Source organism: Microcebus murinus, chromosome 7 (assembly GCF_040939455.1).
Source record: "Microcebus murinus isolate Inina chromosome 7, M.murinus_Inina_mat1.0, whole genome shotgun sequence".
NCBI lineage: Eukaryota > Metazoa > Chordata > Mammalia > Primates > Cheirogaleidae > Microcebus > Microcebus murinus.
In genome coordinates this window covers 77,621,750-77,638,708 of record NC_134110.1, presented here as the reverse complement: position 1 = coordinate 77,638,708, position 16,959 = coordinate 77,621,750, and the positions used below count along the sequence as shown (strand labels likewise).

Sequence of the window (16,959 nt, the reverse complement as noted above, 5' to 3'; positions counted from 1 at the left end):
AGCAATGAAATGCATGGGTTGTGCAGATATGCTGAGCAGCCACGCCCATCACTAGGTCTTACTTTCTGTGTAGGGCTTATATTGTGCAAATGCTTAGAAATACTGCTAGGGCTTATTTTATGGGTAGGTCTTATTGTTGGAGAAACACGGTATTAGTTATTGTTGTTAATCTGTTACAGTGCCTAATTTATAAATACACGTTTTCAGGTATATATGTATAGGAAAAACACAAAGTATAGAGGGTTTAGTACTATCTAGAGTTTCAGGTATTTACTGGGGCTCTTGTAACATATCCCCCAGGCATAAGGGGCACTACTGTATGTACTTCTCTCTTGCAATGCTCTGAGATAGGGCAGATATTATTAAATGCGAGCACCTGGGCCAGCTGGCTGTGGACAATTTCACTATATTCAAAATGACCTTAAGTCTATGAAAGATACTTTCTTAACTATAGATATGCTAAAGAAGGATTTACTATTCATTAATGGTACATACTTATTATCTCCTACTTATAAAAGTGAAAGATTCATAGATATTAATTTTTTACTTTGAATTATAATGAAATATTTTATTACTTATATCAGAAACAAAACAATAATGCAAATTTTCTATTTCATTCATTCAATAATGAATAAGAAACTATCCAGCACAATGAATACATCATTATATCACCTTTTAAATCCAAAAAGTTTTATTTAACCAATACAACCATATTGAATAAAATCAGCATGTGATAAAATCAATTGCTTGCTTAATAGTGGAAAATAACAATCTCTTTTTGAACAATACATCCAAGAGTATGTCATAGAGTTTGATGCAAACTTCAGTCCAGGTCAATGTCCTGCGGCTTATGCTCTCTCATAAACTCTGGTGGAAGTGACACCTTTCATGACACATTCCTAGACACGCCAAAAAAAAAAAAAAAAAATCTTGGTCAATCACTGGGACTAAACGATTGGTTTATTTGTTGTATCTCTCAGTGTTGGGAAGGAAACAATATTAATTCAAAAGACATTTGTTCTGAGCTCCTATATATAGATCTCATATTGTAATAAATTGGAGAGATACAAAGACCAGGAAGATACAAGTCTTCCCCTCAAAGAAGCTTGCAAAGTACAGGACGAAAGAGAAACAGAGGTATATACTATGGTGTGGAGGAGGCACCGCTGGAGACAGCCTCAGGGTGCCTAAGAGGGAGTAGGAATACTTCCTGGGAGACAGCATACCTGGGCTGAGCTCGAAAGCATGAAGGACAATTGCCAGAATGGAACCATAATCCCAATAAAATAACCTTTTTGTTCTGCAAAATCAAGGTAAGTATCTGATTCCTTATGTGGCACAAAGATCATCAAAAGACTTAGCAGTAGTATCTGGAACTGAGTAGCATAAGATACTCACCACCACCAGTTTATCACCCTCTCGTTTTCTCTTTATGGTAGTTGATTTACCGTCCCATTTCTGCACATGTACCAAAACACCCCCATCTAAGGTTATGGTGCTCTGCAGGCATAACAAAAAGTGATTACTATTTGCATATGATGGCAGAAAATAAAATAAAAAATACAGTGCCTTTGTTCAAAGGAATATTTTGAGGTCATTAATAATTTTAAATGTCAAGAATAAACTGCTACAAGAAAAAAATGAATGTCAAAAACAACAGCATAACAACTTACATATACATTATGTCCAGAATGTTTTATATAAATTGCTTTTGAAAAAATACTGTGAAGCAACATAAATAATAAATTTACATGGAGATGGTAGTCGTGATTTTTCTTCCTTTTTTCTTCTAGTCTTTTAAAAACATTCTCTCACATTGTAATATTACCCTAATTAAATTCAAATACTCTATGTATTATATGATACATAATTATGTTAATTCTAACAATAAAAGTCATATTAAGAACAACTTAATAAAAAGGTGGACATTCACCAACTATATGTATTGAAGGCAACATGGTTTAGATGTGGGAGTTCAGGGCTCTTTGGTCTATAATAGAATAGTTTTCTTTTTATAGTACAATATCTTCTTGCAGGCAGTGACAATTTAGAAACTAGGCATTTACTCTGTGCCAATTCCTTATTTCTCACCTTGACTTTCCTATCATCTGCGGTGACTTCGTCAAATTCCTGGCCGAGTTTGAAGGAAATCTCAGTATTTTTGAAGGTACTTTCTGACTTAATGGTGATCACATCCCCACTCACACTGACAATCATGTTGGGTTTGGCCATCCCAGCCACTTTCCTGGTGGCAAAGCCCACTCCTACAGTTAGGAAAAGAAAAAGTGTCAGGTTTACATTTTCTCTCGCATCTTTATCTAAGTCAGCAAACCATGGTGTGTGCATGCACACGGGTTCACATACATGTGTAAAAGAGGAGAAAGATACCAGTGAGTTTCTTAAAGGTTTCATTTAAATAGCTCCTACAGGTAAGTAAATGCAGGCTAATACAGGAAAACTCTGAGGCCCAATAGGTGTAGGTCTATTCTTGTTTATTTTGGTTTTGGTTTTTTATTTTTCTTAAGAGACAGGGTCTCGCTCTGTCGCCCAGGCTGGAGTGCAGTAGCATGATCGTAGCTCACTGCAGCCGTGAACTCCCGGGCCCCAGCCATCCTCCTGAATGTATTAATAGCTCCATGCTTTACACTTCCCCTTCTCTCATCCGGATACAACTCCTCAGGAGACCCATTGTTAATTTTCATCAAGAATATGTATAAAGGTTAAGTCGTTTTGGAATATATATTTAAAAAACTGTCAGCCACTGTCATTTTCTCTATTAATGAAATACTTGTGGCAACTTGACCATTCCTTCTTAAATATTCAAGATTATGTTTAAAAATCCACAAAGACAGAAATTTGAAGACTTTGAGGGCCCAATATAGAGTTATTCAGTTAAAAGATAATCTATCTTGAAAATATAAAAATCATATTTCCTGGCATTTGCTGCCAAGGCTAGTTCTCTCAGCTTGTTTTCTAAATTACTCCACAATGAAATGAGGGTTTTTAATTAATTTCTCCAAAAATCAAAGTGTTTTCTATGTTTATATAATTAGGAATGGTGATACCATTCCTAATAATTTATAAGAAATATTAAAAAGGGACGAAGCATTGGTTGTGAATACTTCAAAATTTAAGAAATCACTATTTCTTAGTTTAGAAGCTAATACTTTGATTCCCAATCAGCTAAGTTGTGAATTCCTCTTATTTAAAAAGGGGAATATATTTTTCTTGTGTAAGATATGGGATGAACAATTTATAACCTCATACAGTGGTAACTTGCTACCACTGCACATGTTATACAGAATTTATGACAGTCATAGATGTGTTGTAGTTTTTTAACACACGCATATAAATTTAAGGTATTTCTTTGATTAAAGGTGACCAAAGGTTAGAAATACAGGGGAAATATTGTGCAAAATAAGTAATTCTGGGGCTCTGATTTAGCTCCCTGTCTCAAAAGTGGCCACAAGTGGGAAGATAATATGTTGCTTCATCAAGTCCTGGCTCTGTTACAAAATACAACATTAAATATGTAGAGTGAGTCAGCATAGTGAATGGATGCAACATCAAGTGTAATTCTAGAATGCTGACCTTAGGAAAAATCATACTCTCCACTTGCTTGATTCTGTCTTTATTTGACTAATGAAGGCAATACCTATCCTCTCATCCTCAATTAGAGTAGCTAATTTCATTCAGGAGGTATCTTATCATCTATAATTATCATTAGTCCTTTATAATATAAAAGTAAAGTGTTATTAGAAAATAAATATTAAAAGTGAAAAATATGTCTAAAAGTCAATAGCCAAATAGCCCCAAATCCCGGCATTTCTATAACAGTGCATTTAATTAGTTTATTGAATCACAACTAGATGGTAGCCTAGAAAGTTAGGTCTCTCTCATGGCTAAAGTCCCTAATTTCCCCCCTCAATCTATAAACAAGAAAAATAGTAGTTACAGACAAGCAAAAACTATACTGTATAATTTAGGGGAGGGTTAAGTCTTTTGAGATTTAGGGATTAAATCCTAGACTCTAATAAAGATATTGTGTAAAATTCCTCCCAAGTTTGCTAACCCTGGATCCAACTGTGTCATGTACAGGGGTCAGGGGCTGGGGGAGGACTCTCTGATTTATGTCCATTGCTTTACTTCCATAATCATCTGGGACACATTCACACGACAACATGCTGGCAACATCAACAGAGTCTAAAAAATTAAAAGCCTCCATTATCGAAGAGGAGGTATGTTACATATGTACTCAATAATTCTATAACATCCCATGTCATTTCTAGTCAAAGAAGCATTTAAGCCCTTTGAGAAACATATTTTCTGAAATTAAGATTTTTGCCTGTCATAAAATAACTGCACATGTTAACCGATTGACACTGAGACAAGAAAATAATTGGCTAACATACATTTACTGCAAAGTTAATGCATTCGGATGGAAAATATAGTGCCTTCATTTTCAAATGGAAATTATTGCACTCTAGGAAATAAACACAGTTTTCTTTCCAAGTTATTACTTATTTTATATGCAAAAGAAGATGTAAGAAAAACAGGCAAAAAGCCAAGTAAACCAAAGACACTCAAGTAATGAAAATCTTGTCATTTCTATAGACTATAAAAATTCCATTTAGATCCTTTCTTATACTGGTTCACCTTTAGGAATCATTAGTTGTAGCTTTGGTTCAGAATGTTTCTTGAAACTAATGATTCGCATTTGCTACTTGCACACCCTCTATAGAGAAAGCAGTATTTTTGCGTCTGACCAGAGCTGCTAGAGAGAAAACACATCGATAAAACACTGTCCCCCCAGAGAAAATGTTACAAATCCAGTAATTCCACAATGCATTTCCTTACCTACTTCTTTCATGTAATCATCAAAGTTTTCACTGGAGACAAGTTTCCAGGTACCTACAAAAGCGTCACACATTTTGTGAGTTTTCTAGGATTATTCTTCAAGGTGAGAAAGAAGCAGCAGCTTTTAGGTAGGTGCTGTAACCCTCTTGAGTCCAGATAACGTCCTTTTAAAGATGCTCAGAACATGTGATCTTAGGAATAACCAATTGGGAATGATATCCGATCATTTCCTTCATTACCAGCCTCTGCATTTTTCCCTCTGAGTCATGTTTTTAATAGAAATTTCTCAACTTTGGTTCTCCCTGGCGAGTGGTCATTGGACTTAGAGTACAAATTATTTTTAAGCACTAACAGGATATTTTAAACGTTCCTGTTTTGACCATTTAATGCTGAGTGCATTGAATTCCACTCTATTATTTCCATACTTATTTATCCCAATACAGAGAGGGGAAATTACCTTGGGATGAACTTTGGCTCCCTTTTCTTGGGTTTTTATTAAAATTGCAATTATATGGTTCCTTTTTAATTGAGCTACATAAGAACCACCTTGTAGATTCCTAAGTAATTGCAAAGTCTCCTTGGGATGGTACTGTCTCAGGAATTATCTGGCAATTAAAATAAAATAAATATTGACATTTTAAAGTACTCCAGATTTCTAATTTCAAATGTTTTGTATGACTAAAAAAGTATATTCGATTCATCCATCAGGAATCTGGACTATAGATTTAATTAAAATTATAATTTAATTTCACTCTTTCCACCCCCCAAATGGCAGCATAGTGTTTATTTCTATAGACCTCTTAAAAAATAGGTCCCATTCCAAAATAGTCTCCCCACACTGATAAAATTCATTCAGTTCCTTAGCTATATTATAAGCTCTGAATGTACCAGATTTAAATGGTGCTGCTTTACTTGAATGATCAGAAATGGTGTGGTCACAATCTATCAAAGTCAGTTTCCTTCTTTTACATAGGAACTAATCTGTGAGATTTGTTTTCTAAAGTAATCATGGTTTTCAATCCTTCCACCCCATACCAGAATGATAGAAAATGTTCACATGTGCAACAAATTCCCATGAACATATCCAGATTTAGGAAAGAAGAAATTAAAATATTGCAGTGTGATGAATCGCCACACTGAGTATCCCACTGAGCATATCCCCATATCTGCTGAGCACATGATTGATTCACAAGCCCACTATGGGTTGTTGCTTACATAGACTACAATCCAGGATGGGCTTGCATTAGGTTGAATAAGATCGTTCAGATGGAAAGTAAATAAAAATGACTAAATGTAATAGAGGGATAATTTTGATAATGTTTTAGATTAATGGTTTGCTTTTTAAAATATATGTTGATGCTTTACTTATAGTAACAAATTGCTTCAGATTTGCAAATGATTATAACATTTGAATATATGTTATCTGTGTTGTAACACCGTGATTTAAACATGTTTTACAGATGTACTATCCAATACTATACTTTCTAGACATATCTGGCTCTTAAAACACTTGAAATATGGCTAGTGTGACTGTGAAAGTGAATTTTAAATTTTACTTGATTTTATTTAAAATGTAAGAAATCATCCTCAATTCAGTTACTGGAAAATTTTTAAATATGTTTGGAAAAACTTGGATATGTCAATCTACTTTTTCAACAGTAAATTTTATGAAATCCAAATGGTAGTCAACTATTTCATAAGAAAATTTATTAGAGTCTGAATTGAGATGAACTGTCAGTATAAAATGCACATCATATTTTGAAGGCAATATAAAGATGTATAATATATTGTTAAAATTTTTACATTGATCATATGTTGAATTGACATTTGAAATATGTTGGGATAAATAAAATATATTACTAAAGTTAATTTATCTTCTTTCCTTTTTTACATTCTTAACATGGCTACTAGAAAATTTTAGATGACATTAGTGGCTCACATTATATTTCTGTTGAGCAGTGCTGTTTTAGAGTTGCACAGTGATGCCAAGTTTCGTTTGTTTATTTAATATATGAGTCAGGCACTGGGCGAACCACTGGGGATTCAACAGTGAGCAAGCTGCCCCCGGCACTTGTTTGCTCTCATAGAGCTTACATTCCAGTACTGGAGAGGAGAACATAGAAGAAGACAAATAAATAAACCACCAGCACTCCTGTAAAAAAAAAAATCTTCAAGAATATTTCTGTGGGCTGGTGGCATTACCTTCCTATGTCAGCATATTTAGTGCCTGATCGTTGTTGGAGAAATGGCATAGTCGAGATCTTCTAGAAACAACCACTGGCTCTTTTAATGATCTCACATAAATAGGAATGGTAGTAACCCCTAATAAAGGGCCTTGGTAACTTAAATATTAATAGCAATGGAAGAATTAAGATATGAGAGAGTAGTTGACTCCACATGAAGAAATTTCATGTTATCATTTGTGGAGAGTAACAAAATAGGCTTGGCAGAGTTTCTTATCTCAAGGGATGTTGTCCTTAAAAACAGCTCAGTTTATGTTCCAGACACATGGACCATCCTATGGAATACTGATATCCTTACTATGCATAAGTCCTCTAAGGTATGTCTTGTGTAAGGTAGAAAACTCTTTCTAGACAATAAGCTGTCCAGAAATTTAATGCAGGGGCTCATACCTCATCCTCTGAAGTATAAACAGGAACACAAGCAACTCCTCAGTTCCCCCAGAAATTATCTTCCTCTCAGTGCCTAACGCTTAATCTTGCCGACATGGATAAAATGGAATGTCATCTCGACTAATCATTATCGTCTTTCTCCACAATGTTGATGGAGTGCCATGTGAATGAGGTAGCACAAAATAAAGAGACTCACACTAAAAAGAAAACTCAAGATTCCATGGCCTTGGGCTCAATGCTCTTTGAAGGATATCTTCCCTACACATTAATGAAAAGAATTTGAGTTTAACCAAAAGTTTAGTGGTCATCCTTTCTTGAAAACTAGTGGAAATTGTACTATTCATATTTTTAAACACAGTTTCATTGTATAAAGTTCACACTGGCAAATAATTTTCAAAAGTCTTTTTTCCAAGCCTGCTATGTCCAAGGCACTGTATTATGTGGGGTATAGGAATATAATAACAAGTAAAACGTGATTTCTGTCTCTCTTTTATGATCCAATTTCCCTTTCTAGTTACCCACCTGGGCCAAGGTAAAATACAAAACCTTTTTAAAGTGTTTCGTTTTGATTGTCATCTTGATATGGGTACTTATTTTGTATAAGAGGCACTTGCTGCTCTTCTAAATTTTTTTTACACTTTTATTGTCTTTTATTATCATATCACATACACAAGATACATTCATCCCCTCCCCAATCTCCCCTCATTCCTGACTCTCCTTCTCCACCCTGAACTTCATCCCATCCATGACTAAAGTTCCTAGCATCTTGCTCATTCACCAAACATTTGGATTAATGACTTAATTAACAAAAGACATGAGATATGAGTTTAGGCTACATAATCATGCTTAATGCTTGTGTATGTGTTTAAAACCAAGAAAGCCATGGGTTCCTATCTGAGTTTTAGAACGATGAATACAGTGGCCCTAGGAAGAGTGGATTATAAAGGAAACAGGGAGAAGATGCCAATCTCCTTACAAGGCAAGTGAAGAGATGATGAGGGGCTGAGGAAGGGGAATGGCAGTGAGACAACGGACAGCAGTGGAAGAATCTGGAAAAGGGTACAGAAAGGGTACAGGAGCTACTTCCTTTCTGGAGGAGCCTGGTACCCAGAAACAAAGTACATGGGAGATAATCTGCCTTTGATTATGGGAAGAATTCCCACAGAGGTGACTGTGTTTTTACTCGCAAATACTCAAACCCGGAATTAAAATGCACACGCCAGGTCAGGTTTCCTCAGAGCCGTGGGAAGGGGTCTCAGTGGCCAGAGCTTCGCTTTGCTTTGGGGATGTGGAGGTTGGGGACACGGCCCCGGACCCTCAGTGCTGACAGGGCACAGGAGCTCTCTGGTTCGGGCCCTCTGCCTTGCACTTTGCTCTCCTATGGACAGCGTCCATGGAATGTGTCCCTCTGACCTTCGCCTGTGTTTGTTTCTTTCAGAGGAAATTAGGGTATTTTTTCTGGCCATTTTTAAGCTGAAGAGGAAACGTACCCACTCTCTGGATAATGAGGAGCAGAGACAAAGGCCTGATGAGAGGGAGTGCTTCCACGGCATGTATGCAGTAGGTTAAGGAGGGTTCATGCCAAGGCTCCACTTTTACTGGAGGCAAAGTTCCTTTCTTAAAGCAATACTATTACCAATGTTTTGGGGCTTATTAGAGTTTTAAGACAAAACTTAGGAAATTTAGGCCTATTATATTTGGTTTTCCTCTCCCCACAGATCAGTGGGAATGTTTAATATGAGAATTGCTTTATATTTCCCATCCTAGGTTAAAGAGACAAAGTAAAGGCAATCCCATGTAAGTCTGCTTGTCATTCATTGCACATATGTTCACAGTGAGCCATCATTGACTCTTGACTTTTTGAATTCAAATGGTGGCAGTTCTGGAAAGCATGACTAAGCAAGCCACGGGCTGTGCATCAGTTAAAGGGTAGTGGCTAATTATAGACTTGTGCTGTGCCTCCAAGCTTGTTGCCTAACTCCTTCACTGGCTCCCTTACTCATTAAAGGACTCCTCTTCTGTAGTGTAGTGGGTGCAAGTAGGAACCAACAGAAAAGCTGTCAAAGCACTTTCTAAGTGTAAAGAGTGTCCTGCTTTGTCTTTGTATAATAATACAACAAGCATCAGTATGGACTGGCTATAGCCAAAATGAAAAACCCAATAGGAAAAGCAGAAAGGAATGTACAAAAACACAGGTGTGATATCATGTTACCAAGAAAATATCCAGGGGGATAGATACACAGAAACACACACATATGCACACACACACATCAAGTTTGTTTTCTTCTTTTCCCAGATTCTTTCCTCTTCTAATTCCCAGGTTTGAGCTCTTTGAGGATGGGGCTGTGTTTTATTCATCCTTGTGGACCCCAGGCTTAGCATTACATATGACACATGGTAGTGCATTGCTGAATTAGGAGAAACTCAATCAGGTTAATTTAGATGACATTAAGGTATAAATAGCAGATGGAAGTATTTATATTTTAAAAGAAGATCCTGATTAACCTCCCAACATTGTTTGTAACAGAGTCAAGGGAAAATTTGAGGTGTGGGGCAGGAAAACCAGTGTGGCCCCTGAAGACGTGAGAGTAGATAGACTGCTACTAGTTTGGGTAAGAAATCTTTTAAGTCCACAAAGACAGAGCGCACCTTGTCTCTTCCACACTTCCATCATCGCCTCGCCTTTACCAATCTCAACCCACTTATATTTTGTATGCTTTTTAAAATTGCGCACATGCTATGTAATATAAATAACACAAATAGAACTAAATGCAAAGACAGCATTCGGCCATATACTGACTACGCCCAATAAGAGTGCCAGTTACTGTGCTTGTTGCTCTGGTCTGAGAATAAATAAACAAGTGAGGGAAGGCATAAGAGGGGCCAACATGGGGTCAGAAGGATTGCACATAAAGACCCACAGGGCACAATGGGAGTGACAGGCTTCACATAGCCTTGGACAGAGTAGGGGGCATCAGCAAAGACTCCCCGAAGACCTGAATTCCAAAATAAGGGTGAAGGATGACTCAGGGTGTGCTGGCCAAAGTCGAGTGTGAGAAGAGCGTGAGAACAGCTTGTGGGAGCACCAAGAGGGAGTCTGGAAACATGAGGGAAGCTCTATGCCTGGCAAACAGAAAGGTGCTGAATGGCGGGAGTGAGAGAGTGAAGGCAGCACAGCATCAGGCAGTGGTCAGAGCAAGCAGGGCCTCACCAGCCAGGCTGAGCTGTGTGGTCTTAGCTTAAGAGCACTGCAAACTAGCTCAACCTCTGTGGAAAGCAATATGGAGATATCTCAAAGCGATACAAGTGGATCTACCATTTGATCCAGCAATCCCACTACTGGTCATCTACCCAAAAGATCAAATGACACTCTACAAAAAAAGACACCTGCACTCGAATGTTTACAGCAGCACAATTCACAATTACAAAGCTGTGGAAACAACCCAAGTGCCCATCAATCCATGAGTGGATTAATAAAATGTGGTATATGTATACCATGGAGCACTACTCAGCTCTAAGAAACAACGGTGATATAGCACATCTTATATTTTCCTGGTTAGAGCTGGAACCCATACTACTAAGTGAAGTATCCCAAGAATGGAAAAACAAGCACCACATATACTCACCAGCAAACTGGTATTAACTGAGTAGCACCTAAGTGGACACATAGGTACTACAGTAATAGGGTATTGGGCACGGGTGGGGGCGGGTATATACATACATAATGAGTGAGATGTGCACCATCTGGGGGATGGTCATGCTGGAAACTCAGACTTGTTGGGGGCTGGGGGGAAGGGCATTTATTGAAACCTTAAAATCTGTACCCCCATAATATGCCGAAATAAAAATAAATAAATAAACAAACAATGGTGATATAGCACCTCTTGTATATTCCTGGATAGAGCTGGAACCCAGTCTACTAAGTGAAGTATCTCGAGAATGGAAAAACAAGCACCACATGTACTCACCAGCAAATTGGTATTAACAGATCAACACCTAAGTGGACATATAGGAATAACATTTATCGGGTGTCAGGCAGGTGGGAGGGGGGAGGAGGGGATGGGTATATACAAACACAAACGAGTATGATGTGCAAAGTTTGGGGGATGGACATGCTTGAAGCTCTGACTCGAGGGGGGAGGGGGGACATAGGCAATATACATAACCTTAACACTTGTACCCCCATAATACTCTAAAAAAATAAATTAAAAAGCAATAGGGAATAGCAGAGGAATTTTAGTGAGGCAGTAACATGGTCGTATTTGAGTTTTCCAAGATTATTCTGGCTGAGGAGTGGAAAGTGGGGGTGGGAGGTGTGGATTGGTATAGAAATTTGAAAATAAAACTTACTAATAAATACCTATCCAGAAATTATTACTGAACATTTTGGTAAACATTCCCTAGACTTTTTGTATGTGTGTAATGTTTTCTAAATGACATAATAGTCCACATTGCTTTGGAACTGACTTTTTTCACTTAATATAATATTCAGAAAATGTATGAACATCTACTATATATCAAGCACTATTCTAGGTACTGGAATATGATCATATACTCTGAATATCACTCTGTGTCAATAATAAGTATACTGGTACCAGATCATTTTTAATGAATTCAAAGTATTCCACTGTATGGAATATATGCCATATTATAAACCATTTATAAAACCAATATTATACACTAAAACATTTTGTTCCAGGTTTTATATTTTTGCTAATGTAAAGAATACTGTACTATAGTGATCATCATTATACAAATATCAAACCAGGTATTTCCAATGATTTCCTTAGGCTACATTTTTGGCTATAAATTTAGGCTACAAATTTTGGGGTAAATAAACAGATATTTTAAGGCTTTAAAAATGTACTGCCAAATTTTTCTCCAAAATGTTTGTACCAATTGACAATCTTATTTCATATGAATACGTGTCATAAAAACATTCAGACATTTTAGAATTCAAAAAAATTTTTTAAATACTATAGGTTGAAAATATGTTATACACAGAGAGTGAAGTGGTCTAAACTGTTTATGAGAAAATGGGCCTAAGGTCAGACAATCAATCAGTAGTGGCAGAGCTGAAACTAATATCTAGGCTTTCTGAGTCCATTACTCTTTCCATTAATCTGTGACCCTTCTCCCAGAAAGCCTGGAACCTTTAAATTAAAAAGCAAAGCCATTTTCAATCACATCATAAACTTTAGAAGAGTGTAACATGGAACTGGGTTTAAGGCACTTGAGATTTTAGTTCAGTTCTTCTCAAGAGTCGTAATTCTTCCAGGATCCTATAGCACCTTGTGCATTAGGACCATATGTGATTATGATTCTGACCTCCGGACTGTGAACTCCTTGAAGGAGGAACTATACATCCAGAGGGTTTCTGGCAAACAGTAGGCACAGTTTCTGGTTCACATCAGACACATAGGAAAGAATGTTTGAGAGAGATAAGAAGAGAAATTAGGGAGGCAGAAAAAGAGAAAACGAAGGAGAAAAAATATAAAGAAAAGAGGGGAGAGGGAGGAAGGGAAAGAGAGAAAAAGCACACTTAGGATGAATACATGGGTCCCCTGCAGTTGTAGACAAAATACGAACCATGCACTAGAATGGAAATACCGGATAGTAGCAGATGCTACAATGGGCACTAACTGTGACTTGATGCTGACAAAGAGGCAGAACAGGAACAGTTCATCCAGGAACAATTTTGATTACAAGGAAACACAGAGTATTCTTTCTGGGAGGCACTTGTGCTATGAGACTTCCCCCAGTGAACTCTGATCGAGTAAGAAAGCACAAATGTCAGGCATCTGTGAACTGTATTTGCCATCTGGGTGTTAACTTCCCTCTTGACGAAAATCCTCTCTCACTGGGTGAAATGTGCATTCCTGTGCTTAGTCTGGAGCTTGCCAGGATTCTCTGTGTCTAGATGTTATTACTCCTGTTGCAAGATTCTTGATGCTGATTCTATGCTGTAAAGATGCTATCATTCTTTATAATTTTGACATTCTACTAAAACTTTTATTTAATTCATACTAACATACCTGTGACATTTTGTGGTTGCCTTATAAACCATGTTGTATGATGGAAAGATCCAGGAGTGCTGGAGTTAAGGTGTGTTGAAATTCTATTGTCACTATTCATTAGCTTGTGACCTTTGGCAAGCTAATTAATTTCCATGACACTCAGCTTTCTCATCTGTAAAATAGGAAAACTATATCTTATTGTTTAAATTAGCAATCTTAAATGTCAAGTATTTTGCATGTTGCCTAGGATATATTTGTATATGTTGCTTAGTATATACTTCACTCAACATATGGCAGCTAGAAATAATAGTAGTAGTGATAATAATAATATAATAACAATAATAATAATATAGTCCCCAAAGTCAAATCACATACTTGGGGAGGTGAGTCCTAAGGTGAGAAGAATTTTAAAACTTACTCTGATGCAGAATGGCCTTCCTCAGAGTCATCTTTTGTCTCAGACCTCTCAAAAGACTGAACTTTCTTCAGCAATAATTCTGTGGTGAAAGTATAGTCTTGAGACCAATTACAGCTGTAGAAATTCATAAAATTCAAAATGGGTTTTCTTAATATCCATAACTGAAAACAAAAACTTTTTTTTCCTTGAGAGACAATCCCATGTTAATACTGTCTTCCTGTTGTGGTAGAAAATATTTCTCCCCAAATGGGAATTTTTTAGTGTTTTAAAAAAAAAATCATATATACCTGATATAGAAATTCAAACTATGTCAATATAGAAGACAAGGTAATTATTTCACTCTCCAGTGATCATAACTTATAATAATTCTATGAATATCCTTTTTAGTCCTTTTCTTTACATATGTAAACTTATGCACATGGAATATGAATATGAATTTCATTAAAGACATTGAATAACATGTCAAGACCATGTACATACATACTCTTCTATAACCTTCATCTTCATTTAGTAATATACCTTCATCATTGTTTTAGTCCACCTTGTGTTGCTTTAAGAGAATGCGTGAGAATGGATAAATTATAAAGAAAAGGAGTTTTTTTAGCTTGTGCTTCTGCAGGCTGGGAAGCTCAAAGGCAGGATGCTGGCTTCTGGCAAGGGCTTTTGTGCTGCATCATAACATGGCAGAGAAGGTCAAAAAGAAAGTAGGTACATGTGAAGAGAGGAGAAACCTGAGAAGTGCCCCAGGTTTATAGCAACCCACTCTCACAGGGACTAATAAATTCCCTGGAGAACTAATCTGGTCTTGCCAGAGTGGGACCTTGCTAACTACCATAAGAACAGCACAAAGCCATTCACAAAGGACCTGCCCCAACCAGCCAAACACCTCCCCTAAGCCCTACCTCCCAACACTGCCATGTTGGGGATCAAATTTCAACGTGAGTTTTGGCGAAGACAAACAAACAATATCCCAGCCACAGCTGTCATCTTTTTGTGTCAATTACTATTTCTCTATTTTTTTTAAATTGCTACCAAGTAATCTATTTTTTGTGTGTATTTTGTGATTAAAATGTGTCACACTTTAATCAGTACCTCCACTTTTCATTGTTAAAATTTTTTTAGTGAACATTCTTGTACATATATATCTTTGTCTAGTTATATAAACATTTTGAGGTAGAATTGATGGACCAATGGTTATATAGGCTTAAATGTTGATATACATTACTGAATCGCCTTCCAAAAAGGCCATGCTCTTTAAACTCCCACCAGTAGTGAATGAGATGATCTATTTCCTCTTATCAAAACTGGCTTAAAATAGGGCTTATTTGTAATAAGATCTATTATTTTAAATAGTCAACATAGGCACAAATAAAGTAGATTAAACTTGAGTACTATACCAAGAGCCAGAAGATTACACAGGGCCTGATTCATCAGCCAATAGTACCTCAACACATATTTGGTGACAGACTATCTGGCTGTCTAGCCAAGATCATCAAGGGCCTAGCTTTGGAAAGGTAAAATAACTGAATGAGGAAATAAGTAACATTATATAAAAATGCTAGTATTCAAGGTCATCTGCTTAAAACAAAAAAGGGTATAAGTGAGGAATTTGAAGCAATTTGTCTTGAGAAGACTTAGGGCACATGGTTGGACCTCTTTGAATTCTAGTCAGAGAGAGATGGGGTATACAGCCTTCAACTGTGTATTTTCATCTACTTTCCAAACCTGAGGCATGAAAATGGCAGGAACTATGCTTGGGTCATAACTACTCTCTTGAGATCAATCAAGACCTCACAAAGTATGGTTTTTCCCCTTTATGCTTTCTCGGTGGTTGAGAATTTGCATAGTTCCCAATGGAGATGATTTTTTTCATTAGTAAGTATAGGAAACAGTTTTGAAATATTACATTTTTTCTGAGATAAAAAGACATTGTGATTTGAATTCTTTGAACGCTGACTCTCTTAAGTTTGTATCAGAGAGTGCTTGCATGCATTAAAGACTGTATTGTGTGAATAGGTTTATTAATCAGGGAATGAGTTTCTTTAACATGGACATAAACATAGAGCAAAAGCCAGCGTAAAATCTGATCTAACATTCAAGAAACTATAAATCGCATTTCCTGACATTATGATTTCCATGCCGAAGAGTGTGCCCTTGGGACTGTTTGCCCTTTCCATAACCCTCCCGTGGTTGTGTACACCATGAAGCTGCCTCTCGATCATTAGTGTTGTATAGTGCAAGGGATTCTATCAAGAATGATTTATTTTGCCTACATAAAGATATAAGGCATTCTTCAAAGGTATATCAATGAATAGTGATGCTAAAAACTTATCTGAACATCTCTATTAAAAATTGCTGCTAGTGTTAAATAATGATGAATGAAAATTTTCAGGTAGCAACAGTTTTATCTAATTCTAATAAAGTCAATCCCTTGATTATTTCTGAGTAGATTAACCATGCGTGTATGTGTGTGAAGAATCATGCATTACTTTGACATGTGCTGATTTTTTTTTCAAGGATTTCCTTTATCTCCTTTTGTTTCCCCTGGGGAAACCATTCAATATTTTGGCAAAATGTTTGTGAAAGTTGTAAGTTCATTAGTACATTGAAGCCTGTGCTTTTTCAAATCATCAGTGAAACTTAACTCTATATTTTTCATATTTGTATTGTTACTCCAAGATATTCCCTGGAATATATTTATATTCCTTAGATTTTAATAATTATTTATTTCTTAAATCCTCAAAGATAGGACTTCTGATTTAGGTTAAAAAATGTAACATGAAACATATTTTAAAATTTTGCTATGATAAGTCTTAGTTTTATAAAATATGTTTCTTGTCCTTTCCTGGTTTAATCAAAGAAAGGAATCAGAATCCTTTCAATAATACTAGCAGGCAAGACAATGAGCTTGAGCATTTCCAGTGATTCCAAAGTGGAATTGTGCTTCATCCAGGTTCCTCTGGTGTTTCGATTTCTGATTATCTTAAAATTTGGAAACAGTTATTCCAGCTCTGGCTCTTTACCCTAGTTGTCT

The 16,959-nt window shown here is 36.5% G+C and overlaps 1 protein-coding gene across 1 annotated transcript; it reads right to left on the bottom strand.

The window, feature by feature from the left end:
* Positions 1–670: 670 nt before the first annotated feature.
* On the bottom strand, positions 671–5,029 carry FABP4 (fatty acid binding protein 4). Its single transcript, XM_012739988.3, has 4 exons — positions 4,858–5,029; positions 2,092–2,264; positions 1,399–1,500; positions 671–899 (listed from the first exon to the last, which is right to left on the bottom strand). Exons 1-4 carry the CDS (start codon positions 4,928–4,930, stop codon positions 849–851), a joined length of 399 nt encoding a protein of 132 aa, XP_012595442.2. The 5' UTR covers positions 4,931–5,029; the 3' UTR covers positions 671–848.
* Positions 5,030–16,959: the final 11,930 nt, after the last annotated feature.